At 52.4% G+C, this 23380-nt stretch overlaps 10 protein-coding genes across 10 annotated transcripts; 6 read left to right on the plus strand and 4 right to left on the minus strand.

The window, feature by feature from the left end:
• Positions 1-736: 736 nt before the first annotated feature.
• On the plus strand, positions 737-5148 carry NCS57_01111700 (Cation-transporting ATPase; the record flags this gene model as incomplete). The annotated part of the gene is made up of 9 exons (XM_053060839.1): positions 737-886; positions 955-3105; positions 3156-3309; positions 3361-3693; positions 3740-3822; positions 3873-4007; positions 4057-4289; positions 4339-4808; positions 4865-5148. The coding sequence occupies 9 exons, from the start codon at positions 737-739 to the stop codon at positions 5146-5148; spliced, it is 3993 nt and encodes a 1330-aa protein (XP_052909225.1).
• Positions 5149-5548: 400 nt separating this feature from the next.
• On the plus strand, positions 5549-6804 carry NCS57_01111800 (uncharacterized protein; the record flags this gene model as incomplete). Its single annotated transcript, XM_053060840.1, has 5 exons — positions 5549-5558; positions 5620-5980; positions 6043-6247; positions 6296-6550; positions 6610-6804. The coding sequence occupies 5 exons, from the start codon at positions 5549-5551 to the stop codon at positions 6802-6804; spliced, it is 1026 nt and encodes a 341-aa protein (XP_052909226.1).
• A 160-nt stretch (positions 6805-6964) lies between these two features.
• On the minus strand, positions 6965-7579 carry NCS57_01111900 (uncharacterized protein; the record flags this gene model as incomplete). Its single annotated transcript, XM_053060841.1, has 3 exons — positions 7181-7579; positions 7076-7100; positions 6965-7005 (listed from the first exon to the last, which is right to left on the minus strand). Exons 1-3 carry the CDS (start codon positions 7292-7294, stop codon positions 6965-6967), a joined length of 180 nt encoding a protein of 59 aa, XP_052909227.1. The 5' UTR covers positions 7295-7579.
• A 458-nt stretch (positions 7580-8037) lies between these two features.
• Positions 8038-9113, plus strand: NCS57_01112000 (UBC core domain-containing protein; the record flags this gene model as incomplete). Its single annotated transcript, XM_053060842.1, has 3 exons — positions 8038-8086; positions 8169-8466; positions 8528-9113. 3 exons carry the CDS (start codon positions 8038-8040, stop codon positions 9111-9113), a joined length of 933 nt encoding a protein of 310 aa, XP_052909228.1.
• A 600-nt stretch (positions 9114-9713) lies between these two features.
• NCS57_01112100 (B-block-TFIIIC domain-containing protein) lies at positions 9714-15445 on the minus strand (the record flags this gene model as incomplete). Its single annotated transcript, XM_053060843.1, has 2 exons — positions 9714-15330; positions 15378-15445. 2 exons carry the CDS (start codon positions 15443-15445, stop codon positions 9714-9716), a joined length of 5685 nt encoding a protein of 1894 aa, XP_052909229.1.
• A 1202-nt stretch (positions 15446-16647) lies between these two features.
• Positions 16648-17883, minus strand: NCS57_01112200 (uncharacterized protein; the record flags this gene model as incomplete). Its single annotated transcript, XM_053060844.1, has 2 exons — positions 16648-17084; positions 17139-17883. The coding sequence occupies 2 exons, from the start codon at positions 17881-17883 to the stop codon at positions 16648-16650; spliced, it is 1182 nt and encodes a 393-aa protein (XP_052909230.1).
• Positions 17884-18230: 347 nt separating this feature from the next.
• NCS57_01112300 (uncharacterized protein) lies at positions 18231-19155 on the minus strand (the record flags this gene model as incomplete). Its single annotated transcript, XM_053060845.1, has 2 exons — positions 18231-19053; positions 19112-19155. The coding sequence occupies 2 exons, from the start codon at positions 19153-19155 to the stop codon at positions 18231-18233; spliced, it is 867 nt and encodes a 288-aa protein (XP_052909231.1).
• An 832-nt stretch (positions 19156-19987) lies between these two features.
• On the plus strand, positions 19988-21063 carry NCS57_01112400 (uncharacterized protein; the record flags this gene model as incomplete). The annotated part of the gene is made up of 2 exons (XM_053060846.1): positions 19988-20100; positions 20151-21063. The coding sequence occupies 2 exons, from the start codon at positions 19988-19990 to the stop codon at positions 21061-21063; spliced, it is 1026 nt and encodes a 341-aa protein (XP_052909232.1).
• A 325-nt stretch (positions 21064-21388) lies between these two features.
• NCS57_01112500 (Cyanate hydratase) lies at positions 21389-21990 on the plus strand (the record flags this gene model as incomplete). The annotated part of the gene is made up of 2 exons (XM_053060847.1): positions 21389-21421; positions 21481-21990. 2 exons carry the CDS (start codon positions 21389-21391, stop codon positions 21988-21990), a joined length of 543 nt encoding a protein of 180 aa, XP_052909233.1.
• A 697-nt stretch (positions 21991-22687) lies between these two features.
• Positions 22688-22989, plus strand: NCS57_01112600 (uncharacterized protein; the record flags this gene model as incomplete). Its single annotated transcript, XM_053060848.1, has 2 exons — positions 22688-22850; positions 22934-22989. The coding sequence occupies 2 exons, from the start codon at positions 22688-22690 to the stop codon at positions 22987-22989; spliced, it is 219 nt and encodes a 72-aa protein (XP_052909234.1).
• Positions 22990-23380: the final 391 nt, after the last annotated feature.

Here is a 23380-nt window from a genome sequence, read left to right on the forward strand (position 1 = left end):
TGGCTCGGATGGAAGGGTTGAAGGGAAACATGTTTCCAACAACTCACCATACCCCTACGTGATAAAACGCGGCTCGCACGCACTGTGACAGACCCTGCGTTTCCTCGCAACGAGGTGAACGATTGGCTGGATCATGATCAAGGACCGATACCAACAAGTCAAGGGATGCGTCACGAATCGCGCCCTGATGTTACGCGGAGCGGGCTGCCTGGCCGGCGTCTCATTCGCCCAATGCTTCTTCCTTTTTTCTCTCTGCAGCAACTGTTGATGGATATTGGTGGCTAACAGAGACCGCCCCGGGCACACTCATGCATCCTGGGACCATTTACCTAAGAATCCCTGATACTGAGAGTACCATCATGAGATTTGCTAGCTTCTTCAGGTCTTGTGCATTGGGACCCAGCTGCAATCGTAATATTATGCGTTTCCCATAGATACTGATTCATAGAAATACCTGAATTCGCATTGGTCTTGTCAGCCAATCATGTGATGCATGTTTCTCTCGCCCTTTTGTGATGACAGCCTTGCATCCTGCATCGGCAATCGTCCAATCATCGTCATTGCGGGGCAAACTCGGCATCGAATCGCTATGGCTCGCCTCAGCCTGGCCAGGGCACGAGCGCTGAACCAACGACGTAATTGCATCGCGACAACCACAATCGAATTATCCGCAAATCGTCAATCCATCATCAAGTATTTGCGGACGATGAGAGCCGGACCCCCTTGAGACACCTTGATGGAAGACGATGCTCCTCTCAGCCCGGATCCGGGCCAGGATCACCATGATGGCCATCACAGATCCAATGGTCGCGTCTCTCTGTATCGAGTTGGCTCTAATATGAGCAGATCCAGCATCTTTGAAGATGTAGAGATGGCTCATGAAGAGGTAAGACAGCCCGTCCAATTGGGTGCCATCTTCCAGCATGGATCAAACTGACTTAAGTCTCTTATCAGCTCTACTCCGGACCGGTTGCTGAAAGTCTCCCCACCAGCGTATCAGCTTTTTCGCACCGCAGACCACGCGCCGACTCGACGACCAGCTTCACCTACTATGATGACGATGCCGATGGCTTCCCAGATGAGGAAGACGCAGAGAGCGTTGCCGTTCAAAGTATCCCTGGTGACTATATTCGGCGAAGCGTCTCGGACATTGGCGACTTGGAGTTTGGAGCTGATGCTGTCGAAGATGAGGATGAAGAGTTGGATCACGACTATCGTGTCTCGGAGGATGATTATGCCCTTCGAAGGCACTCTTCATCGTACTCCCGAAATTCGGTTCATGCTCGTCTCTTGCGACGGGACAGCACGGCCACAATCGGAAGTTTCCGCCGACATGGTCGGACCAGCCAGAAGATTTATATGGTCAACGAGGACCTCACAATCGCAATTGCAGGTTTCAAAACCAGCCGCATCGGCTCTGCAGTATACCTGCTGCTATGCATCCTAACCTGTGGGCTGGCCTACCTTCTTTTCCGTTGGCTGCCCCGGTGGTATGTCGGCCTCCTTGGGCAGCCATGCGCCCTGCGGGACTGCGAATGGGTTGTCATAGAAAACCAATGGGGTGAACTTGTCACCATGTCGGTTCGCTCTCAGCCATACGGGCGGCCGTTGTCGACCGTTTTTGGCCTGTCCGAGAAGTTCTACTCAGAAGTCTTGGACGATGATGATCCTATTATCGATGACCTCCGAACCCTCGATTACCGTTACGTCCGACTTTGCTTCCACCCTCTCAAGGATAAGTTTATGCTTTTCAATGGGTGGAAGGATCCAAATTGGACCGATGTGCGGCTCACTCGCGCTGGACTTGACAGCGACGAGAAGGGTGTTCGTGAGATTGTGTTTGGCAACAACCTGATTGACATTGAGCAAAAGACGATGGGCCAGCTCTTGGTCGATGAGGTGCTCCATCCCTTTTATGTCTTTCAGATTGCCAGTCTTATACTCTGGTCCCTGGACAGCTATTACTACTATGCGGTTTGCATCTTCCTCATGTCTGTTGGTAGCATTGCAGCTACGCTTCTCGAGACACGGGCTACAATGCAGCGTCTCCGCGAGATCTCGCGTTTTGAGTGCGATGTTCGAGTCCTTCGTAACGGATTCTGGCGGTTCATCAGCTCCAGCGACTTGGTTCCTGGCGATGTCTACGAACTCAGCGATCCTAGTCTCACACAGTTCCCAAGTGACAGTCTTTTGCTCACTGGGGACTGCATTGTCAACGAGAGTATGCTCACTGGCGAGTCAGTTCCTGTCTCGAAGCTCCCGGCCACCGACGAGACGCTGCGCTCTATGGACTTGGCGGCTTCTTCGGTGACGCCTGAGACGGCTCGGCACTTCCTTTTCGCTGGTACCAAGATCATTCGTGCGAGACGGCCTCAGGACGATCAGGATGGCGATGCAGTTGCGCTTGCACTTGTTGTCCGGACTGGTTTCAATACCACAAAGGGGTCTTTGGTACGATCAATGCTGTTCCCGAAACCATCTGGGTTCAAGTTCTACCGTGATTCGTTCCGGTATATTAGTGTTATGGCAATTGTTGCTGCCATCGGTTTCCTGGCGTCATTCGTCAACTTCATTAGACTGGGACTCGCCTGGCATTTGATCATTGTGAGAGCACTCGATCTCATTACTATCGTCGTGCCTCCCGCTCTGCCTGCCACCCTGACGATTGGAACGAATTTTGCTCTAAGCCGGCTCAAGAAGAAGCAAATCTTCTGCATTAGCCCACAGCGAGTCAATGTCGGTGGAAAGCTGGATATCATGTGTTTCGACAAGACAGGCACGTTGACAGAGGAGGGCCTGGATGTTCTCGGTGTTCGAGTTGTCAACCGGGACTCCAACAAGTTCGGCGAGATCATCACGGAGCCTCAGATGCTACTTGCCGAGGCTACGCGGCAAAATGCCCAGGACACTTTCCGAGCAGCCTTGCACACCATGGCCACGTGTCACTCTCTGCGGTCTGTAGATGACGAACTGGTCGGTGATCCTTTGGATCTCAAGATGTTCGAGTTCACATGCTGGTCATACGAAGAAGGAAAACAAAACGTTGCAGAGGGTGAAGATGAGGAACAAGGCGGACTTGCGCCATCGATTGCAAGACCTCCCAACGTAAGCAACTCATGTCTCATCTGGTTAAGTGGATGCTAACGTTCAATTAGGCAAACCTCGAACTTGGTGTGCTCAAGTCGTTCGAGTTTGTCTCCCAGCTTCGACGAGCCAGCGTCATTGTCCGTCAATTTGGCCAGAAAAGCGGTGATATTTTCGTCAAAGGTGCTCCTGAAGCTATGAGGGAGATCTGCCGGCCAGAAAGCCGTAAGTATTGCGTAATTCGCCGAGAGATTTACGCTGACTGTCCCCGTATAGTTCCCAGTGATTATGACGAGCTTCTATCATTCTATACGCACAAGGGCTACCGTGTCATCGGTGTTGCTAGCCGCCACCTTAAGAAGCTTAGCTGGGTCAAGGCTCAGAAGATGACTCGAGCTGATGTCGAAAGTAACCTCGACTTTGTAGGATTCATCGTCTTTGAGAATAAGCTCAAGCCTACCACCGCGGGAGTTTTGGAGGAGCTTCTGGCTTCCAACATTGGAGCTGTGATGGTTACTGGAGACAACATCTTGACAGCCATCAGCGTCGCTCGGGAGTGCGGCCTTATGGATCGAACTGCTCATTGCTTTGTGCCTCGCTTCGTCGAGGGTAAGTTTGGAATTCGTAAGTAGTGAGAACTATGCTAACTTGGTAGGCGATTGCCGTGATGCGGAAGCAAAACTGCAGTGGGAAAGCATTGACAACAACCTGTACCACTTGGACGAAGCAACGTTGCTGGTGAGTTGGCACTACAAGCTGCTATAAGTTGCGTTCGCTAACATGAGCAGCCTCTACCGGCGCCCCCGGAGGATGATGCATCTCTGCCATATGACATATCTAACTTGCGTAATTACTCATTGGCCGTTACTGGCGATGTGTTCCGCTGGGTTGTGGACTTTGCATCACCTCAAGTTCTCCAACGAGTTCGTCTATCCAATTCCTTATCTTGAGGCTTAGCTAACTGGAATGTAGATGCTCATCTCTGGCAAAGTGTTTGCGAGAATGTCCCCTGATGAAAAACACGAGTTGGTTGAGAAGCTGCAGAGCATCGACTACACGTGCGGCTTCTGCGGCGATGGTGCGAACGACTGTGGTGCCCTGAAGGCAGCAGACGTGGGCATTTCCTTGTCCGAGGCAGAGGCTTCTGTGGCGGCCCCATTCACCTCCAGAGTCTTTGATATCGGCTGTGTCTTGGAGGTTATCAAGTAAGTTGGCAGTGATACCAGGTTGAGTAGTGATCTAACAATTTCACAGGGAGGGTCGAGCGGCCTTGGTGACGAGCTTCAGCTGCTTCAAGTACATGAGTTTGTACTCGGCAATCCAGTTCACCTCGGTCACGTTTCTCTACGCCAGGGCCTCCAACCTGGGAGACTTCCAGTTTCTATTTATCGATCTCACCCTGATCCTCCCTATCGCCATCTTCATGGGATGGGCAGGGCCAGCACCAAAGCTCTGTCGCAAGCGACCCACGGCGGACCTGGTATCGCGCAAAGTACTTACGCCATTGCTGGGCTTCATGACCATTTGCGTTCTATTCCAGACGGTGACATATATCACAGTCAAGGAACAGCCGTGGTACATTCCCCCAGAGGTGCACCGCGATGAGCCCAGCATCCAAAACTCTCAGAACACGGCCCTCTTCCTGTTTTCTTGCTTCGAATATATCTTGTCTGGAGTAATCCTCAACGCGGGACGGCCGTTCCGGCAGCGGACAACGCAGAACTGTGAGTACTTAAAATTACGCCGCGTAATGAGCTGGGCTGACTTGAGATGTTTGCAGGGCCATTCACCACGACTGTCGTTATAGCCCTCTTGATCACCGTGTACATGATTCTCGTACCGGCTCAGTGGGTGATCAATCTGATGGAACTGACCAAGATGAGCTGGGACTACGAACTATTCCTTATTGGATTGGGAGTTGCCTACTTCGTTGTGGCCTGGGCATTCGAGCACTTCTTGGCTCTACAACTCGCCCGATATATCGGGGTTGTTAAGGAGCGAATCACGGGAAAGACAAAGAAGCGCAAGGAGTACAAGATCATTAGGGAAGCAGCTCGGGTATAATATTGGGATATGGTTGATGTGAGCCAATGGCTGAGTTGGATTGGTTGGCGATGTTAGAGCCATGATAAAAGCATTTGGATGAGATGGAGTATGAAGTAGAGCATCCATAGCGAGTTAACCAATTTTCTATCGGAACACTCGGATACTCGAACACGATTGCGTGTATGCAATGGTTGGATATAGACCTACAGCTGTTTACATGGCATATTTTGTCGATTGATGCAGAGTCAATGACGTAGTTGACTTGGTGTGGACATCACGCACAGCCTCGGCAACCAGAACAACAGCCATGTACAAATTGACGATAATTTGACGTTTGGTCATAGACTTTGATCAAGCTGAATGATTTTCTTCGAACTGGGATAGGTACACAGAGCAAGTATACGCGGGCTCTTTGGAAATGAACTACGGTGAGCCTCATCATAACTCATGCCACTCAACCCCCAAGATGCCATCTAACATGTTTACTAGACTGGATTCTCGATGGAGGCTACCTCCCCCATGCCGTCATTCGCGTCGGCATCAGACGCCAGCTGCGGGAGCGAATCGACTCTATTGCAAGTACCTCTCTCAGCGCCGCCTATGGGCGCAAGATGAATTACCTGGAGAAGCTGCGCACACGACCCATGGCCATTGAGACGGCTACGGCCAACACACAGCACTATGAGGTCGGGACTGGCGTGCTGGCGGCGTGTCTGGGTCCGAGGATGAAGTACTCTTGCTGCCTCTACCCCAAGGGCAGGGAGACGCTGGCTGAGGCCGAGGAGGCCATGTTGGCGCTGTATCTGGAGAGGGCTGAGCTTAAGGATGGGATGAGAATTCTTGATCTCGGGTGAGTTGAGCTGGGGGAGAAGTGAGTCACTCATGAGAGACAGGCTAACTCATGATATCTAGCTGTGGATGGGGATCTGGTGCCATCTACTTTGCCGAGAAGCTACCCAACTCGCACATCACAGCATTTTCCAACTCTCGGACGCAGAAGGAGTATATTGATTCGGTGGCCAAGGAAAAGGGCATCACAAACCTCGAGATCATCACCGGAGATGTCGTCGACTACGAGTTTGAACCCGAGTCGTTCGACCGCGTTGTCTCCATCGAGGTATCCCCCCTTTTCTTAAATCAGTAACGTCTCACTGACAGCCCGTAGTTGTTTGAACATATGAAGAATTATGAACTGCTCATGGCCAAGGTGTCACGCGCCCTCAAGCCCGGGGGCAAGCTCTTTGTGCACATCTTTGCACACAAGACGGACCCCTACGACTACGAGGAGGGCTGGATGACGACTCACTTCTTCACGGGCGGGACCATGCCCTCGGCCGATCTTTTGCTGTACTTCCAGCGGGATCTCCAGATTAAGAACCAGTGGTGGGTCAATGGCCAGCACTATTCCAAGACCTGCGAGGTGAGCTCTCTCTTTCCCCCTTGCATTTCAATATGTGTTGACTGACTTTCTTGCAACAGCACTGGCTGTCCAAGATGACGGCCAGCAAGAAAGAAATCTGGCCGCACCTCATTGAGACGTACGGCGAGGAAAACGCAACGACGTGGTACAACCGCTGGCAAATCTTCTACATGGCGTGTTCGGAGCTGTTTGCGTACGAGGGCGGAGACACATGGGGCGTATCGCACTATCTGTTCGAGAAGCCGGGCGCGTAGTTTGGGACTTGGAAGTGTATTGCATCTTTTGATTTCATTCCTGAGCTTCTTCTTCATCTGCTCTATATACACCGCACCAAAGCCAATTTCTCTTGGCGCCCCAACGCTCGTGTTGTCGTAGATGCTGCGGGAATGGGAAGTAGTCGTACATGGCTGTCGTTTAGTGGTCCCAAGGGTGCTTGAGACCGAGGAGCACGGCACCTGAGGAATATTAGCCATTGTTGCCCAGGCACAAGAGTTCCCCTGTAAGAGCATGCGCGCTTCAACATACCATCCTTCTTAGCCCGGTACATCAGCTATAAACCCCAACCCCGTTAGCAATTCCACTTCTTGAATCCTCATCCACATCGGCTCAGCTCGGTCCAGGTCGACTCACGAAGAACCACATGCCAGCACCCAGAGCAGTGGCAGTGAATCGATAGATCCGGGGCACGTGAGCCACCGGGGGCTTGGGGGGCCCATTGAAGCTGTGGTGACCGTGGCCAGCCATGATGAAGCGTCGGTTGATGTGTCGGCCGGGGGAGAGATCGCTCGATTCGGGGGTTCGGCCTGGAGGAATTAGGCGGGTTAGCGGTTGCTGAGAGGCGACAAGAGTTGTTCGGGAGAAGGAGAATGTCGCTGACGTACGGACAGACCGAATTGAGGGACGTGGACAAGGCGATCGAGGTCGTGATGGTACGGCAATGGTCGTGGATGGAGTCGTGAGCCGAGCCAATTCGGCAGAGGCTCTGATTAGGTAAGGATGACCTCTGATTGGCTGCGAGGCTGATATGCATGTAATCAACAAAAGACTCTCTTAGATACATGCAGATGCCACTATCGAGTTATCACCTCTATCGGATCCCTCCCACAGTGGGGTTCCCGCTTCTAGACCCATTCCGCGCCCGTCTGAGGTAATGCGAGTGATAGCTCCGAACAAACGACAAGGCTGTCCATGCCATCGAAGATACCACCTTGCGTCTAAGAGCTGCCTTGGCCAAACTATGTTACTCGTATAATTCTCTTTGTTCATTCTTACTCTTCTTTCAACGTCTTGCATCGTTCGTGTCAAACATTTTGTTGTTGGAAAAGAATATCCATTGCCTTTGTTCCTCCTCGTTGCATCTCACCTTTACCTAGTATCATCAGCCGGAGGCAACCACCTTGAATCTAGCACGCGACACTTGAAAAGCATCTCGCATTCTAGACCCCAAGATCGACGCAAAGAGTCGACAACGGGAACAGGAGCCAACCATGGCGACTCCCAAGTTCAGCACAAAGTCCCCTACGATTCGTCGTATACGTCAGTCTCCCCGCCTCAACCATCACTCCTCCAGGCCCGTCAACACCCATCTCCTTAGTTTGATACTGACATGTCACAACAGTCAAGGAAGCAGCTGAGTTATCCAACTCCCCATCCGCCGATTACACTGCCGAGCCCCTCGAGTCCGACCTCTTCGAATGGCACTTCACCCTCCGCGGCCCTCCCAACTCAGTCTACAGCAACGGCCTCTACCATGGCCGCATCGTCCTCCCTCCTACGTACCCTCTGCGACCCCCCAGCTTCCGCTTCATGACACCTAGTGGTCGCTTCGAGGCCAATCGAGAGATCTGCCTGAGCATCAGTGGCCATCATGAGGAGACGTGGCAGCCAGCCTGGGGAGTGCGAACAGCTCTCGTGGCGTACGTTGTATCTCCTCATACGAAAAACGTGTATGCAGAGCTAACGTGATGTAACCTGCAGGCTTCGAAGCTTCATGGAAACCGACGCCCGTGGTCAACTAGGCGGCCTGGAGACAACCGACGCTGTGCGACAACGTCTCGCAGCAGAGTCGTCCTCGTTCAAATGCGCAGCCTGCGGCAAGACAAACGGTGAAATTATCAAGGAGTGCGAGGAGAGAGCAAGCGAAGCATCTTCCAGCGCCCAGGAGGTCGAGGTGCCAAAGGAGCTGAACATGGGCTGGCGCGATGAGATGGAGGGCAAGAAGAAGACCGAGAACCAGGCCGACGAGGCAAATGACGATGCAGAGGCAGCAGAACTGGCTGAGGGATTCGTTCAGACTGCACCTATTGCCGCTGTCGACAACTCGACATCCGAGATCAACAACCCCACCCCAACCCGAACTACGGCCCCGAACCCCGCCCCCGTCCCGGCCGGCCCAGCACCCAACGCCGCGGCCCCCATCCCCAGAGCGGCGGCGCCCGGTACACAGCGACAACAAATACGGCGCGCATCCGACGATGGAGTCCCGGTCTGGCTTGACCGGACTATTGTCGTCCTGGTGGTGCTTCTGGTAGCTCTCGTGCTCAAGATCCTTTTTGCCCTGTAGGCGAGGATAGAGAGGGCATCTTCTTGGGTCTGAGTTTGGCGTATGGTGAATTGGATCTTTTTTGAGTGTAGCGAGTTATATATCCAATGGAAATGAGTATTTGTCATGGTACATAGCTGGGGCAAGTTTTGGCGCTGAAAGATGCCTTCCCACACTGACCCTTTGCCGATGACCTCCAAGGATCATCGACATGAGCCGCAACAGCGTCCCTCCCAAGTACATACGACCATAGCCCTTAGAGAATACGGGATCCCGTCTGCTCTCCCATAGTCAAGCTGAGGAGCGCTTGAGTAGTAGTTGGGTCGGTGACGACCAGCGAATGCCGAGTGTTGTATGTCTTGTCTTTTTGGCCTTTTTGCCGACTCTTTTGCTCTCCGCCAGAGTACAAAGGCATCGACATCATATATACCAGCGGTTGAACGGACCAGAACAAGGAACTTTAGCAATAGTCAATATTCAAAGGCTAGCTACTGCAAGTTATTAGAGCTACATGATCTTAGCGAATAGCAATGCTTTTGTCATACACTTTCACCACCCTGCGCTTCCTCCTCAGGGGTATCATGATACTCGTACATCGCAGCCCCCTTCCATGGTCCTGCATTAGTCGTCCTCTCGTCGACCTCTCGCTCTGAGTTGCCGTCCCCATTGCCACGGGACTGCCAACCACCACCATTCTCCTGTCGTCACTCCTAGCCCATCCTCCGATTCCTTGAGCACGCCCGTCTTCTTGCCCCAGTCGATGATCATCTGGGCTTCAAACTCTTCTAGCACTGGCTTGAGTGCACTGCACACTCCCTCGATCGACAGGTATCCCCTGAGAGCAAAGACGAAGCAGAATGCGCCCAAGATATCCATCCAACGTTGGGCATCTCGTCGCCCAAAAAAGTCAACCCACTGCGGCAGCACGCTCTCCTTGCCCGCTGTGGGAGGGCCCTCATAGATGGTCTTGCGGATCACATCGATATCCTCATCATACTTGTACGTGTCTGTCGGGACCGCCTCGATGCTGAAATGATAGTACGACTTCGGGAACTTGCGACTTTCGTAGTTGCCTGGCTCGAATCCAAGAGGAATGTTGGGCACATCCACGGGCATCAGCTTGATTCTCTCGGAAGCGTTCAAGTTTGTCAATGCCATGACAGCTCCGTCCTCAAGAGTGTATGGAACCTGGAAGGTTTCTCCACGACGAAAGACAGCGTCCAGCTTGGCCTTGAAGTCGGCTGCTTCTTGATACTTTGTCCGCTGTGCTAGTTTCCCCAGCATGTGGTAATACCATTCGTTGAGACGGTATGGTCGGCCACCAAGGGGAGCCTTCTTGCTCCTGCAGATGATTCGTTGCTGAGTCAAATCCTCAATGGCCTGCTTGAGAAGCGCGTTATTCCGATCCTGGTCTCCCTTCGCGAGCGAGGAGAACTTTTGCCGGATCTGTTCCACTGAATACCGGCTGTCCTCCGTGCAGCATAGAGATCTCACCCAAGACCTTGCAATGACCCTGTCAGTGAGTTCGACATGTTCCTCAAGGCCGGTCAGCATCTTGTCAACAGATACAACGGCTGGGCTGCCAGTAGTAGCCTCAAACCGAGAGAAGACAGATGACTGCACATGGTGAAACTTCTCTCGCCAGTCATCCACCACGCGAGAGGCCTTGTGAGAGGTAAAGTCCTCTTCCAGAAGAGCTCTGGTCGATGGCAGATCAACGCCCTTTCTGCGTGGTAGCTGAAGCGTCCAATCAATCAGTTCGTGCCAATCATAGTCCAAGGGGTCATCGAAGTCAAACTCTGGAAGTTCCTCCTTCTGATATGCGATCAGAAACTTATCCTGAAAGTCCTTCGTGAGTTTTCCGATGTATGCGCCCTGATCTCTACGGGCAGTGATCCAAAAACGGCGAAGATCCTTGAGCTTGAACGATGGGAAGAGCTTCAACAACAGTCCCCAATCGATCGCCTTGTCGGAACCACCGAGTAGCACACGAACAGCAACAAATGCAGCGAGCAACCTGTCCGCTTCCTCAGAGTCAGAAGAGTCATTGATTGCATTCTGGGCGTTGAGACCCTCTGATTGTTCTGCTTCGGCAGGGATGGTGGTTAAAGCGCGGGTTAGGAGGCGGACACGCTTGACTCTGGCCTGCTGGCCTTGCTGCTGCCGAGCAGTAGTGGTGCGCGCGCTCTCTCCGTCGGGTCCTGCTTGGGGCACTGATAGTCTCGTCCACTTAGGGCTGTCGTCTTCCTCATCAGATGTCGAGTCGACAAGAAGCTGCCGGTCTGGGACGGCTCCTGGGAAGGACTCTGGTGTAAGTTGCCACTCTGAAGGCCACGTGAGGCCAGGAACATCGACCAACTCCATGTCGGCTCCGCTAAAGAACGTCACGAAGGTGTTGTGAGGACCCGCGGCACCGCGTGGCGCATGAATGAAGGACTCGGCCCATGATCGCTCCGTATCCATACAACACTGTAGTCTCTCAACGAAGCGTTGGTATCGACCAAGGTCGGTTCTATGCTGCCGCTTCTGGCGTTTCAGCTCAAGGGTGCGTTCGTCAATCACATCCAGCATAGATGACCAAGCAAACCAGTTCATGTCAGGCATCCAGCCCTTCAGCGTGTAGCTGGCATCCTGCAGCTCAAAGTCTTGGGCGCTGATATATGGCCAGGCACCAAGATCGCCGGAAACCAAAATCGGCTTGTCAAACACCAATTCTTTGGGTATATCATTGAAAGCTTCCTCTTCTTGCACATGACGAGCTGCGGCCTTGGAGGCGCGCTTCGACAACCACCTCGGGGGTTCCTCGTCCAGGAAAGTATTGGGCTCGAGGAAACGAATTGACTCGGGGGCACCATGGGTTGCAACGCCCGCAAAGTGTTCATACCACTTTCCTTGCCCGGTCTCGTAATCTTGATGAAAGGTAATATCGTTCCGTTTGGATGCCCTATCTGGGGACGCGCTGTTGTCCCTTGCCGCTCTCTTGCGTCTCCTGCTTCGCTTCTGAGGTGGAGGGGCATCTTCGTCATCATCGTCCAGCTCTTCTAAGGCTCGCTTCTGTGCAGCTCGTGCCACATACACTGGGGCATCCAGCATCTCAACCTCGATCGGAAGATCTCGACGGCCGCGGTTGAGCAAGTCGTGGTCGGCCAGAGCGTCAAAGGGTGGCGGTATATATGTATCTGGGTGAGCTGCCTTGATCTTGTCGAGCAGATTGGTGGCTTCAGGGGAGAATGGATCAACACCAGCCTGAACTATGACGTGACACTTTTCAGTCATGCCCTTGGTACTGCGGAAGCTGTGCCAGTGTTCGGCAACGACCTTGTTCTTCAGCATATCCCGAAGTACGGCTTGATACGCGCGCACTTGGGGGATTGCTTCTGTCGGAAACGTTTGTGTCCAACGTATTGTGATCGCATGCCAAAACGGCTTACCTCCTGGAAAGACGCCGGACTGCTCTGTTAGGATCTCCTGAATAATCTGGCGAATGCGAGCACTCATAGCAGCCTTGGATATGGGGGTATCGACAACTGCCGGTGATCTGGGCTTCACAGCTGAACTGCCACCATTGAGTAAGCCATTGCTACCTTCCTGGCCGTTGGTCTGAGGCGCCTTTGGCTGGGGAGTCTCAGCCGTTGACTCAGGTGCTTTCGCCTGCGATCTCGGGCGAGGGGTCTTTGGCGAGCTCGCAGCCAAATCGAAGCGGTGCAGTGGCCCGAGAACAGGACGTGGTTGTCCATCTTCATTCTGCACAAGAGCACCGTTGGTTCCATTCGATAGCGGTGTTTTCGGGGTGTCAAAACTGGTGACTGGAGGACGTCGCCATTCTGGGTTAACATGAAACGAGTCGCTTTTGAAACTGACCGTTGGTCGTGAAGACCAAGATAGTCGGGCAACTGGGCCTCGTAGTTTCGGAACACGTCGAGCTGGAGTTGAGAAGCTTTCCTCCTCCACCTCTTGGCCTTGATCTTCTTTCTCTGGCTCCGCCTGATCGGGTGCCTCGGCCTGTGGTGACTTATCCTCTGCGGGAGTTGGAGTTTCGGGCTCTTCAACCTCAGAGATGACTCGCTTCTTTCCGCGCCGGACTGGGCCTGCCGTGGCTTCATCGAATGAGGGGTTGCAAGCCGTCCTCGACTTTTCCAGGTGGTATTTCAAACCAATGTCGTTCTTCCAGCTGCCGCCGCACTTTTCGCAAACCCATGGACGTGGACCAGAGTCGCCATCGGTAGTCTCTGCCGCATTTCCCTTCTTCCTCGTCTCGCCCCTTCTCGGGCGACCACGTTTTCTATTGCTCAAGGGATTCTTGATTGCCTCTTCAGCTTCAGGTTCCTTCTCATTTTCATCTCCGTCCTCAATCTCCTCGGCGTCAAGAGAAGCGCTCGCGATTTCAGTCTCTGCTTTCTTCGCTGAAGATCTTGTTGATCTAGCACGCGTCGCTCGTGCAGGTGTTGCTCGTACAGGGGTGGTAACAGCTGGCTGACTCTCGGAAAGCACGTCTTTGAGATGGTCTGAAGACACCTTGAGAGTAGCTACAAGCGTATCAGCGTCGCCTGAGCCCGATGGCGCATCGTCTGGATTCAAAGTTTGTGATTTTTCTGGCGCTGTCTCCAGCTGTGTTGTCGAATCTTGTGAAGGCGCGCCCGGCTCTTCAGCTGCTGTACCCTGCGAAATGACACCGTTCTCCTGGATACCATCCTTTTGAGTCGCGCTCTCTTGACTTGTATTCTCCTGGGTATCGGTTTCATGAGTTCCGCTCTCCTGAGTTGCATCCTCCTGAGCCGTGTTCTCCCGAGCTGCTTGTTTTTGTTGTGGCACTGATGATTCTTTAGACTGTTTTCGGTTTGCCTTGGCTTTTGTAGCAGGAGCAGGTTTCTGCTTCTTTGCGTTGCCCTTCTTGGGACGCCCCTTGTTCGTCTTTCGAGTCGCCAGCCCCAGGCTGCAAAGTTCCATCAATGTAGTGGAAGGTTCGCTAGAGATGCTTGTAGCAGGTATCGGGGAGAAGCCGTAGGAGTCGGCGAGAGTTGCCCCATGGCTGTGAGAGCCGTCGTTGCCATTCGCGATTGGAGGCGGAAGTGAATCGTTCTGAGCAAAATAGCGATATGAAGCTACCTTTCCAGTCCTGGTGTGCTCACTGCGAAGTTGAAAATGGGATAGATGAGCCGGTTGCAGGTTTGGGACAGACAAAGCGGTGGTCATGGAAGAAAGGTGGCGGCTATAAGACGGGCCCAGGGTCAAGGCATAAACATCTGGGTTTGTCAAGCCGGTCTCGCCAAGTCGCTGTGCCATTTCCGCAATGATGACAGGAACTGGCTTATCTAGCGACCACGGTGGTGCTGCGGCTACTTCTGAAGCGTTAGAAGTTTGGCCGTCGGCCTTGGTTCCATCGAGGCCATCCAGATCAGGGTTTCTGGGCGTCTTCGCCTGCTTTTTGCCCGTAGCCAAGTAGACCGCCCAATCCTCAGAGTTGAAGTCTCGGACATATTTGATACAGTCCTTGAACACCTTCTCCCCCAATTTCGCGGCGACGTATTGGATGACACCTCGAGAGTTGAGAAAACGGCACACCTTGGCAAGGACCTTCATCTGCCAGCGCATTCCCAGCACGCCGAGCTTGGACTTCATGTCGGTCATTCGCAGGACACCCCATTCCTTGGCGATGGCCATGATGGTTGTAGCCAAGGCTGTGTAGTCGATAGATTCTCCGGTCCATCGGATGTGCCAGGGCACTGGGTCGAGGTTGTCAACTAAGACTTGGCGAGTGAGGGTCATGTCAGGGCGGACTTCATCTCCCCCTTCACTATCCTTTGGCAGCGGCGGCGCAAACAGTTTGAGCCACATCTTACTCGTCTTGGTTCCTCGCACGAGTGTCGTTCTCTTGGCGATGTAGCCCTTCTTAAGCAGCGCATCGGTTCGTTTGGGAACGGACCTCTTGTCCTGGTCGACGAGCCGGCCGAGATCGCCTTGCAGGATACCTTGGGTAGTCGTAGAAGCAATTCCGAGCAACAACATCCATTCAGACTTGGGTACCCGCTTGTAGTCAACCGCGTGGCCGGTGAGAGACTCCCACATGGTCTCCTCAGAGGCGTACACCAACACATGTTGAGGAGCTGTGCGGGCCTCTGATGTTGATTCTGAGGGTTCCGCATCTTGCTCGTTGGCATCTGCGGGTGGTTCAAGTGCTAGTATCTCATCCAATGTGAGACGGTTGTACTTGCGATTAGGACCAACAGAGATGTCTCGTCTTGAGACAAGCCAGCTCCAAATAGTAGAGGCAGTACGATGCTGTACCGCGGGATCACCCCCACGTAGTTGCGAGAGAGGTTCAGCGTGAGTTTTTGAAGGATGGTGAATCGCATCTAAAACGTCGCCCACGGGACACCCTGAAAGTTGATCTTGTCAGTTTCTGTCACTACAACAACGAAACATAACAAGCAGTCAGTCAAACTTGCCCTGTTCGCCGGCGCACGAGATGTGCACCAACAGGCCCGCGATCAAGCCTTCAAGCTCCGATGCCATTTCATCCAAGTTACCGTATGGCTCATTCTCGAGTCGAAGCGATGCCTTAAAAAAATCTGCACAGGAATCGTCTGGGGCGAATTGAACAGAGAAGCCCCGGGTCGTTTGGGTCTGTCGTACTTTTTTTTCCGGTTGCTGCAGTCGAGGCAGATTGAAGTGGGGATGGCGGGGTGATGGAGAACGAAGCTACGCCAGCTGCGGCGGTCGAGACTGATGACATAAGCACTCTTGGCAGATCGGGGGACTCATACCTGCACCACCAACGGTGCAAATAAGATCACGGGACTCTTGCACCACTGACAGTGAGGCACCTGTAGTTTTAGACAGCAGACATGATGAACTGAACCTAATGATACGTAAATTAAGGGATAAAATTGTCAAATAATGATAGCTCTTTTATTCATTTTATTAAGTTATTTTTGCAATTATTTTATGCCCTTTAAGCAATGTTTTTTTCTTCTGTTGCGTTGGTAACTGTGTTATGTCTTTTTTATCAACGAGTGCACCCCTGCCACCACCTACAACAGCTCCTTCGTCCGGTCATGATTAAGGTATATTACGAAACGAAAGGTTCTCACAGTGGGCAAATGTTGACAAAGAATATCGTAAGTATGGCTCGACTAATTCGTAACATCTGAGCTAAGTTCATTAAGTCATAGGCTAGAGCACCCTACTCTTAGCCCCCTGGTAAGTACCTCCCCTCGATCGAGCCGGTTCCATGCTCTCAGCTCACTCGTTTGACCCCATAAGCAAACCACAAAGAAACACTCGAATCAGTCCCCACTCAGTTGAGAAGGGAATAGTTGATCGCCTCAAGGCGAATCTCCTCCAGGGAGGCCGGGTGAGCAACAACACACAACAGCTGGAGCTCCTGGATCGCCGTCGCGTGAGAGTTGACATCACGGGGATCTACAGTCTGCCCTCCAAAGACGTTGAGTTGATGTCCGCGGACCTCGGCGGCTACTTTGCTCCACTGGTCGACGATCTCGCGGTTGAAGCGAATGCGATAGGTGGCAGCCCAGGAGATGGCGGTCCAGTCGCTCTAGGACTGGTAGACGAACTTGGCGGCAGTCTTGGACTTTCCGTGCCAGAGCTCCATGAAGTGCAGCTTGGGCATCTTCATGGCAAACTGTCCTGCTCGCACAATCAAGTCGCAAGTCTCCGGGGTCATGCTTCGCATCAGGTTGGTCGTCAGGGCCAGCTCTCGGAGATTGTGCCAGACCCAGTGGCTCTTGCAAGCGTTGAAGAACTGAGTCGCATTGGTCATGTATGAGACGGAGAGCTTCTCCAGCGAGAGGCTGAGGTGTGCCATGGCGATTCCAACTTCAGGAGAAGGGCTTCGGACGCGAGGCTGCGACTGCGCCCAGAGGGAACGGCTGAGGATGTGCTTCTCGTGAGCCTCGTTGAAATCCTCGAAGATGACCACGCGTCGGAGCGTCCCGGGGATCCTCAGCAGCATGAGCTCTCCATAGCCGAGGCCTGCAATGGTTAGTCTCCTGGTGATATCTCTTAGGGGTGAGTGTGAGTACTTACGGGGGTCATTGTGCGGGATCAGGTAATACTTGCGACGTGGCTCATAGAAGATCTCCTTGAGCTTTGGAAGTCTATCAATGATCTGCTGAATGGTTTCGACACCAATGACGCATCGAGTCTGTCGGCGAACAAGCAGGCCGCCAATGGCTCGGACACGAGGGAGGCCTTTCATGTCGGGGTACAAACCGAGGCCGTAAGGACGACGCCACATGTTTTCGCCATCCATCTCGCGAAAGGTCTCGTCGCAAGGACCCTCGGGTCGGTCGAGCTCGCAGATCAAGTTGAAGTCGGAGTCGATGTAGACATCCTCCCGGAAGGTATGGTCAAAGTCGCTGCGGGACCAGATGCTAATCTCCAGCTTGATGTCCGAAGCTCCGTCTTCGTCCCAGGAATGAAGGATCGTGAAGAGCCCTATGATGGATCGTCGAAGCTCGAGGTTGTCGTTATCGGAGGCATCGTTCAAGTGTGTGTGGTCGCAGACATCGCATTCATATCGTTCAAGCTCGATACGGAGCCAGATATGCTTAACAAGGTGTTTCTGACGATGAATGTAGTGGTAGAACGTTCGAAAATAGCGTCGATCGATGGTGATGTGACGATAAATCTCCTTCTCGAAGAACTGCTGCCATTCTTTGGAAACGAGAGAATAGTCGGTCAGTTTGCCGCGAGGCCGAGGGTATTCTTCAAGTACCCATTCGTAGACCTTCAAGCGAAGCTCGTAGGCCATGTCGTTCCAACCAACCATCTTGGCTACGGCCTAAGACGAGGCCAAGATGAGGGTATGACGAGGCTAAGGCTGATCAATGTCTATAAGAGTGGTTCGGAGTCGAGACTGATGTCGAGACGAGGGAGACTCACGTTGAAGTTGAGTGGAACAGCAGCTGTCAGGGACTTAGAGATGAAAGACGAGGAATTGAAAATGACTTCAAGTTCACTGGTAAATATTTATATCCTGGAACAGGTTATTCACATCTTGCACTGACGAACACTGAATAATACCGAAGCAATCAAGTTCGCCGTTTGATATGGTTCTCCTTTTTGTTGCCAAACGCCTCGACTCCAACGCACGCTACAATCGCAAGTCCTCGTTCGCTATGCTCTATTCAACTTGGCCTGTTCGTGTTCCCGAATTCGTCGATACGCGTCCACGACGTCTGCGCGAATCTCCTGCAGTTCCTCCCGGCGCTTAAGACTGCCCGCCGATTTGGGGACATTGCCCACGTTTGCCGTGGCGCCCTCCACCTTGAGCTGTCGCGACGTGCCCTTGTTCAGCTCAGGGGGTGCTTGGGCCTGGTCGTGCACCGCAACCTTGGCCTCAGCCCTCTTCTTCTTCAGCTCAGCCCATGGATCGTCATCGACCTTGCCGCGCTTCCTCCTGGATCGCTTGCTCAGGGCTTCGTTGAGCTCTGACTGTGCCAGCGCCGTAGCACCCGTAGGATCTTCGTCCAGTTCTCGGCCAATGGCTTCATCAGCCTCCTCCTCGCGCTGGTCCTGAATCTTGCGCTCTTCAGCGCGCCATTGATCGTAGAGCTTGTGCATCTTCCTCTCCTTCCTCGTACGGTAGACCTTGAGACCAGCCTCATCCTTGCCATCCTTGACAACCGTCTTTTTTGTGAGGCCAGCAACGGGCAGGGCAGCATCTACACGGTGAGAGAAGGACCGCAGATCCTCTCCAGGCCGGATCTTGAGCTCTGGTGCCTGTTCCTTCGCAGTCGGCTTGCCCTCGGTTCCATCGTCGAGCCCAGACCTCACTTTCTTGCCCTGTGCGACAGCCATGAGCCGCCTAAACGCTCTCGGTGCGTCGTTCTCCTTGCGCGCCTTCTTGCCCTTTTTTCCCTTTTGGGAACCATCTTTTCCGGCATTCTTCGATCCGACAGGTAAAGCTCGCGCTCGTTGGGAGGGGGGCAGATTGAATCTACAAACAAGTGTCAGAAGCGCAAACGGAGGTTCATTGTAGAGGGCATCAGACTCACTCTGCTTCGTCGTCGCCCCTCTTTCTCTTGTGTTTGTGCGGCATGGCTGCAGCTGGAAGAGGATATAATAATAATAATTCTCCTTATTTACTTTCGAAACAGTAGTCGTTTGATCCGGGGGCGTGATCGCGAAGTTGCAAGGTCGTCAAAGAGACATTGAAGTTGAAGTTGTCGCAGTTGGATGGAGCAGTCCAAAAATTCTCTTATCGGTGCTATCTGGGGCTTATCGTTCTAAGAGGTCACTGGCCGTTCGAGTACAGCCCCAGCCTCCCAAATAACGTACCCCCGTAGGTATTTCCGATTAAAAATACTTGACCAAAATGCTCTATACTTGCCGGACTCGGCCGAGTTCATGATTCTTCAAGACACCAACTTAGAGATTCACCTTTGTGGGCAATGAGACCTTCGTCGGGCCGTGGGGACATAATTTAGAGTATAATATACAAAGAAAGATATAAAATAGATGAACTCTACTCTAAACGCTTTATGCATGAGCTTAGTTTCATAATCACAAGCCTTAAATGCTTTGGTTTGCGGATTAAATAGGTAGGCAGATAGAATCACCAACTCAGTATTTTACTAGTCACTCATTCTTGCTTTGCCTTTTTCATGAATTCTTAAAAATATTCACACGGTTCCATGTCGATAGCAAATCTCAAACCTATCCATCTCGCCCTCGGCGCCGTTGAACGGAGATGAACCTAGCTATCCATGTCGAGTGGGGCCTCCGCCTCTACCGAACAGCAACAGCCATGGTGGTGAGACTTCCAATGAGACTCTTTCACTGCATATCCATGGAACGGCGAATATCCTCAACATAATAACAACATCTTTATGGGATCCATGTCAGATTCAAGGCCAATCTTTGTTTGAAACATGGCTTCACGCAAACCCAAAGCCCAAAATGAGGCCAACAAAGCGGCACCCGGCCTTACCGCTCAACGAAACCCCTATGTCTTCGCCTTGGGTATGGTCGGAGCAGCTTTGAGGCAAGTCTCGACTCCTTTTAATCTCTTACTCACCAGCTGACTATAAGAAGCACCATGGCCCTTGTGCTGGCCCTCATTGTTGGCGTCACACCCCTGATTTGGTCTCAGGGCTCAGGTTCATCAGCAGTCGAGCCTACGTACAATCCAACTCTTGGACTCGGCTCAGCACTTCCAATTCCTTGTCATTCACACAACGACTATTGGAGGAGAATTCCCTTTTACTCGGCCATCAACGCTGGCTGTATTGGTATCGAAGCAGACGTGTGGGTGGTTCAGGGTGAACTGTTGGTCGGTCATAACCTGGGATCCCTTTCCAGCGGCCAGACTTTGACGTCGATGTACATTCAACCTCTGGTTGAACTGCTCCAGACAAAGAACTCAGTCAAAGATCCAAACATCCCCTTTCGAGGGGTGTACGATCACGACCCCAGCCAGACGTTGGTCTTGCTGGTGGACTTGAAGGCCGACCCCAACAGCTCTTGGCCGCTTTTGTTGGAAAGACTGGAGCCTTTGCGTCAAAGAGGATGGTTGAGCCATGTGAACAACGGCGCTTTCATCTCAAGGCCCATCACAGTCGTTGGAACCGGCGATACCGAAGTTCGTTTGGTGAATGAGGAGACTCCTTTTCGAGACGTCTTCTTTGACGCACCGCTTAACGAACTCGAGGAAGGGGAGTTCAGCTCTCTCAACTCGTACTACACCAGCGTGTCGTTCGAGAAGACGATCGGCAAGATTGGCCGTGGAGGTCTTCAGCCGGCGCAGCTGGCCAAGCTGCGGAATCAGATTTCCCAGGCTCACAGTCGAGGACTCAAGGCACGATATTGGGGCATGCCCTACTGGCCGATTCATGTGCGGGATCAACTCCGAGAGCTTCTAATCGATGAAGGTGTTGATGTCCTCAACGCTGACGACCTGGTGGAGGCCAAGGACATATTTGCCAGGCGAGGACGCTTGGTCGAGTAAAGTCGATAGCATTGTATCAACACAGACCGATCTATCCATGCCGACAAACCGTGATATCACGAAGTTAATGTTGACGCTTTCTGCCGAGTTCCGCACATCCACCCTTGTCGAACCATCTATTCCCGAGTCTCCGGAATATCACCGAATGCAGACCCCATCTAGATCAGTACACACCTATGACACGTCATGGAGCACAACCCCGCAAGTTTGTCAGGAAAGGAAACCTCTCCGACATGCGGATCTGAGGTTCCTTGATAAGATCTCGCCTCTCCCTCATCCAAGAACCAACAACAATATCCCGCCAACATATCCTCCCTGCATCACCATGGCCAACGAAGGACGCATTGCTACCCTCGATGTGAGATACCCGTGATCCCGTTGTGTAAGAGTTTGTACTCATCATTCTCAACCAACCAGTCGACGGTTGCCGACAGGCTCCCGGTTTATTCCAAGCTGCTCTTCGACGGCAAGGCCGCCAAGGGTCTTAGCTTTGAGACAATCGCAAAGCATCTTGACAGGAGCGAGGTTGCTTGTGCGGCCCTGTTCTACGGCCAAGCCACAGCCTCACCTGAGGATATTGACCGCCTCTCGGAGCTGTTGGAAATCTCCAAGGAGACGTTGACAACCCAGATGACAGGGTTCCCTAACCGTGGCCAGGCTGGTCCCATGCCCCCGGTTGAGCCTCTCATCTACCGGCTATATGAGATTGTGCAGAACTACGGATACGCCTACAAGGCAATCTTGAATGAGAAGTTTGGCGACGGAATCATGAGTGCCATCTGCTTCTCTACCACCGTGGATAAGGAGGTGGATGAAGCCGGCTCTCCGTGGGTGGTTATCACACTGAAGGGCAAATGGCAAGTCCTCTCCTCCTCCCAACGTCAAACTCACACTAACCGTCTCAGGCTCCCTTTCAGTCGTTTCTAAAGATAGTGTTGCTGTTAGTGAGTGGCAGTCGGCTGGCTGCTCATCCCGGATCCAACTCTCCCGCCTCATCCGCCGCCTCTACGGGTATTAAGCCGGTAACTCTTTTGAAATGAGTCAACAGGATTAGGCTATTACGAAATATCATGAAAATACGAGTCATTTTTCTTAAAGTCTCATCACTTAGACAGAGGCAGTTGTGGCCTCTGCTGAAGAACAATACTAAGCCCATACAAAGAAACCCCTGCTCCATATCCCTGCCTCCCACTTACTTGCATCACACGATGACATCCCACCTGCCATGTTCAGGAACAGGCTTGTTTTGACGTTCACTAGCGTCTTTGATGGAACATCGGCAAGTTTCTTCAGGTGCGCCATGACATGGTGGCGGTCGTGATCTTTTTGTCCCCTGACAACACCATATGAAGAACAATAGTAAGGCATCTCGCACGGATCACAGGCCTCACAACCAACGTCTCATCTTAGCAAGTCTTGGGTTTACACTCACTTGTCACAAATGTAAAAATGAGCTGGAGAAGTGATCAAAGTCCAAGTATAAAGAGGTCCTCATCCTTCCCCAAAACCAGAATCTTCAGAACACGACAAACACAAACATTTACTTACAAACAACACTCTTTCCACCATTCTCAACACAGAACACTCTCTGACTTTTCAAAGTCTTTCCACCCCAGCCTTCATCATGCCTGCCTCATCCAAGAACACCAACGTCCAGGCCGTCAGCTTCCCCATCGGCTGCAGCGTCATGGCCAAGCCCGTTCCCAAGGAAGCCGTCGGTTTCCCCATTGGCTGCAACGTTATGGCCAAGCCTGGCCCCAAGGAAGCTGTTGGCTTCCCCATTGGCTGTATCATCATGTAAAAGCCCTGCATTTCCGGGCTGTCTTGAAGACGAGGCCCCTGAGCTGGTGATCCGACAACCTTGAACCAGCTCTCAACACTCGACCACAACTCGATACGCAATACACACGAGCACCGGACGAATAATTCTCGCCCTCACGACAACCAAGAGGAGCAAATGACATGGGGAGAAGACGGGTACCATTGGCTTGTAATTTGTATTACCTGGCTCTGGGTCAAGGGACGCCAACACTCCGAAGCCATTTTTACCACGACATGCTGCCTAGTTTGATCAAGCGCAAGATGGGAACAGGACAGCCACTAGCATCTAGATGACGGGGGAGATTGATTTTTGCCCACATTTTACTTTATAATTTCTTCAATACAAGCCCTTGGACCGAAGTTTGGTGTGTTGCCCGTGACGTTGGTTTACCTGGCCATCCATACTTGGCCAAAACTAACCAAAGATCGTAGAAACTGGACAAACTACACCAAGTTATTAGGTAAGCCTCAAAAGTCTTGGAAAAAGAAATTCTTG

This window comes from Fusarium keratoplasticum, chromosome 9, assembly GCF_025433545.1.
Source record: "Fusarium keratoplasticum isolate Fu6.1 chromosome 9, whole genome shotgun sequence".
In the NCBI taxonomy this organism is placed as follows: domain Eukaryota; kingdom Fungi; phylum Ascomycota; class Sordariomycetes; order Hypocreales; family Nectriaceae; genus Fusarium; species Fusarium keratoplasticum.